This window comes from Gavialis gangeticus, unplaced genomic scaffold (genome assembly GCF_001723915.1).
Source record: "Gavialis gangeticus isolate Ggan-Ray unplaced genomic scaffold, GavGan_comp1, whole genome shotgun sequence".
Taxonomy (NCBI): Eukaryota; Metazoa; Chordata; order Crocodylia; family Gavialidae; genus Gavialis; species Gavialis gangeticus.
Genome location: NW_017729011.1, coordinates 23665272 through 23668791, shown reverse-complemented (window position 1 = coordinate 23668791; position 3520 = coordinate 23665272). Strand labels below are relative to the sequence as shown.

The 3520-nt window shown below is 41.4% G+C and overlaps 1 protein-coding gene across 1 annotated transcript in view; it reads left to right on the top strand.

The window, feature by feature from the left end:
* The window catches only part of NDUFA8 (NADH:ubiquinone oxidoreductase subunit A8), a 5835-nt gene extending 3796 nt beyond the window's left edge, over positions 1-2039 (top strand). Inside the window, exon 4 of the mRNA XM_019510856.1 lies at positions 1776-2039. Coding sequence (XP_019366401.1) covers positions 1776-1913 — 138 coding nt within the window. The 3' untranslated portion in view covers positions 1914-2039. The remainder of the gene's footprint in view (positions 1-1775) is intronic.
* Positions 2040-3520: the final 1481 nt, after the last annotated feature.

Sequence of the window (3520 nt, the reverse complement as noted above, 5' to 3'; positions counted from 1 at the left end):
TTAGGGGAGAGATGAAGCCCATCCCGCCCCAGCAATCCAGAATTCAGAATCACTACTTCTGAGTAAAGCACCCACATCAAAAAAGGGTGGGTGCAGCTTTGGCCTATCTCTAATATATGACTGTTCCAATCTCTTCTGGCATCAGCAGGCTTTTAAAATCTACACAAACTCTCTCTTAGCAGTAGTCGCCCCTTTGATCTTTTGATTGATGTCAGACAGGTTGTTTGCAATGAGGAGTGGGTTAGATCTGTTGCTCAAATAAAAAAAACTCTGAATCACTAACCTGTGAATCAGAAGAAAAGTGGCAGATAGGTTAGCCAGAGAGGACCATGTAGCACTGGTTAGGTACTGCAAAGAATGAAAAGCATTGCCATGGAAATGTACACAGCAGGCAACAGCTGAGGAAGGGGGCAGAGAATGACCTGTTATGTTTGAAAATTAAATAGGCATTGCTATTCTTAAGAAATTGTGGACCTTTTTAAAGTGTTCTTGTCAGTAAGAGAAATCTTGATTAGACGTTCCAAATCTAATGCTGTAGAACTATTGTGATCTCACTTACACAATCTGCCCTCAAACCTGTGGTCCTACATTTGTTAATACAGGTATATACAGAACGTTTTGATAGTAGTAAATCTTACCTCCTTGGAGACTTGGAACCACTTGGTAGGTTGTATCCTTTAGGAGAAAGCATATATTTTCCCTCTTTCAGTTCTTCACAAAATGAATACTATAGTTCCTTTAAAAAATGTTTAAGCAAGATGCAGTTCATTTTCAGTTAGCTAAATGTTCAGTGTGCAGGAAACAACAGAAAAAAATTAATTCCTCCTAACAACGCAGGGGAAGAATATCTGGTAGTGAATAGCTCTCAGTAGTATCCATACCGTAGTTCTGCTGATTCGCTTATACTTTGTTAGCCAGTACTTGTGAGTGTGGAGTGGTGGAAAACAATGTCACTGGGTCTGAAATAAATGCTTTCAACTGTTTGATATTCCTTTTATTTTGGGAATACTTCTTGAGGGCTCTGAATGAGAGTTCCTAAAAGGAAACAGCACTGAACATCTGCTAACTTGTTTGTGCGTCTTACATTTGAGACTGAGGTTATTTGCCTGGAGCATCAACAGAAACTGGACTGTTTGGAGACACTTGCACAAAAGTCAGTCTTGTTTGTAAACCAGCTGCGGTTTTGAAAGCTGCTGAGGTGTGCTGTCCTGTCATCAGCAAGGCAGAATTCTCATTGTGCCCCTATGTAGCTTCACTGACATCTGGAGAGGATCCTAGATGTAAATGGAAACCAGATTTTACTGTCTAAGCATACTTCAAGGAGGTGCACAAATCTTAGGGTTTCCTAAAACTGTTGTTCAATAATTGACATACGCATGATGCTCCTAGGTGACAGTTGTGCTTTTTCATCCTGCTCTTCCTTGTCAACCCTGTTTGACATGAGTTACTGCTATTCTCATCATGATCTGTGTTACAGAAGCTTCTAAGAAGACCTTTCCTTCATTAGGTCCTGCATGTTCATGGCACCGTATAATTTTGAATTAACGAACAACCTTAAAAGTGAGGGGAGCCAGCTCACTAGAAGTTCTAGTTAAGTCAGCACTGAACTTCATTGGCATTTAATTTTAATGCATGAATGACTACTTCCTTTTTCTGCTGCATGACTCAAAAGCCATGTATGTTGCTTTCTTTTCAGAGCTGTTGGCTTAATGTGGTTTTATTTGTTATATGTTACAAGAAAAATTGCAGTGTACCTCTTTTCACTTTCATTCCAGGTCACAAAAGTGAAGACAGACCGTCCCAAGCCTGAGAATCCCTATCATTCCAGATCTAGACCACAGCCAAATCCATCCTATGACGGAGAGTTGAAGTCTTCTACACATGGCAGTAGGAGCTTTTTCTGGCCGTGGTAAACGGGACAGAACACTCTGTAGCTCCAACTCTGAGGCCTGTCCTTTACCAATGTAAACTATCTTGTCCAGCATGTATCAGGTGAAATCCTTATTCTGTAATGATTAAAAACATTTACTGGCTTGGTAGACTTGTCTTTTTTTCCTTTCTGCATCCAGCCATGATGACAGATTAAGAATGATGTTCTCCAGGCTGCAAATGTTTTCTAGAATCTTACAGACTTCAAAGACAATTTCCTTCTATCAGCTTGATACACAGTCAGTTCTGTCTTTGAAGTCAGTTACTCAGCCATGAGTCTGGACTGACCCCAAGACTTACCAAGCACCACATGTAAGTGGGGTTTGTTTTGTCAGTTACTGTCATCTGCAAACAGAATTGGGGACTGCTGGCGGTCCAGCATTTTCATTGGCCTCTTACATTCCACTTGTCTCTGGAATATTCATCTTTCCAACAAAACGTTTCTTAAAATTGTGCCATGAAAATCCCTCCAGACTAGGTCTTGAATCAAACAGACCATGTGGGAGCCCTAACAGCTTGCCAGTATGTCTTCCATTAAAGATTCCCCACACTATTGATGATAAGCATGTTTTGTGCTGCTTCCATCAAGCGCTTTATAAAGGTGATTAACATGCAGAGGTTAAAACTAGTGACGAACCCTTACATGGGTGATTTGAAGTATGAAGTGCTTTTTAAACAACAATCTGTGTTTTAAAGATTTCTCGTTAGAAATTGGATACCACTTCAGATACTAAGATCGTTGTTTCTTAAATTCACGTGACCAAGCTTGCCTCATGTAGATAACCTAAGTGTTTTCATCCTTCAGCTCCTTGCTGGGGAATAAATATGGTGTATGGGAAGAACACTCAAAATATCTAACCTGAATAATTTCCCAGTACCACATATCACAGCAACACAGTCCTTTTTAAGTAGGCATTTTGACATTGGGGTGAAGTTCTAAATGCAACAGTACCCAAGCTTCATCTAAAAGGCATATTCTTCATTTCTTTTAGCTACCCACTTTTTCGCTTTCATGATATCCAAGGGGTAAGCCACGCACTTACTGTCAATGCAAGGATCAGAAAATCTCTCTTGCTGTTGTGAAGCTAGAGAGGTACAGCTTGGGCTAGAAACACGTGCTGACTTAGGATTGTGTTGTATTTATGTCATCACACCTATAGGAAAGGTCACCCATGAGGATGTTTTGCCTTTGGTGTCACCTGGCAGGATGATTGTGAGGAAGGGAGAGTCTCCCAGGTATCGTATTTTTCTGGGGGAGGGTGAACCTATAGCAGGTCTGTAGCTGGTGAAACGCATCCCCTTCCATGTGCCAATATGCCAGTGGAGTGAAGAGGCTCTGACCTCTCCTTGCTCTTCTGCACACCTGTTGGGGTGGTGGTTGGAATGGATGTAATCGGTGATAACTGAGGAAGAGACACTTCATGCAGCCTTACTCCCTGGCTATGGCAGGCAGGATGGGTGGGATCCTGCCTGCAGTCAGGGATGGCTCCTGTAAAACAAGCCTTGGATTTTTTCCCTTACAAAATATTCTTCCCAAGCTCATGATTTTGCTGAATTTTGCACTGGAGTTATGTTGGGAAGTCACACAAAC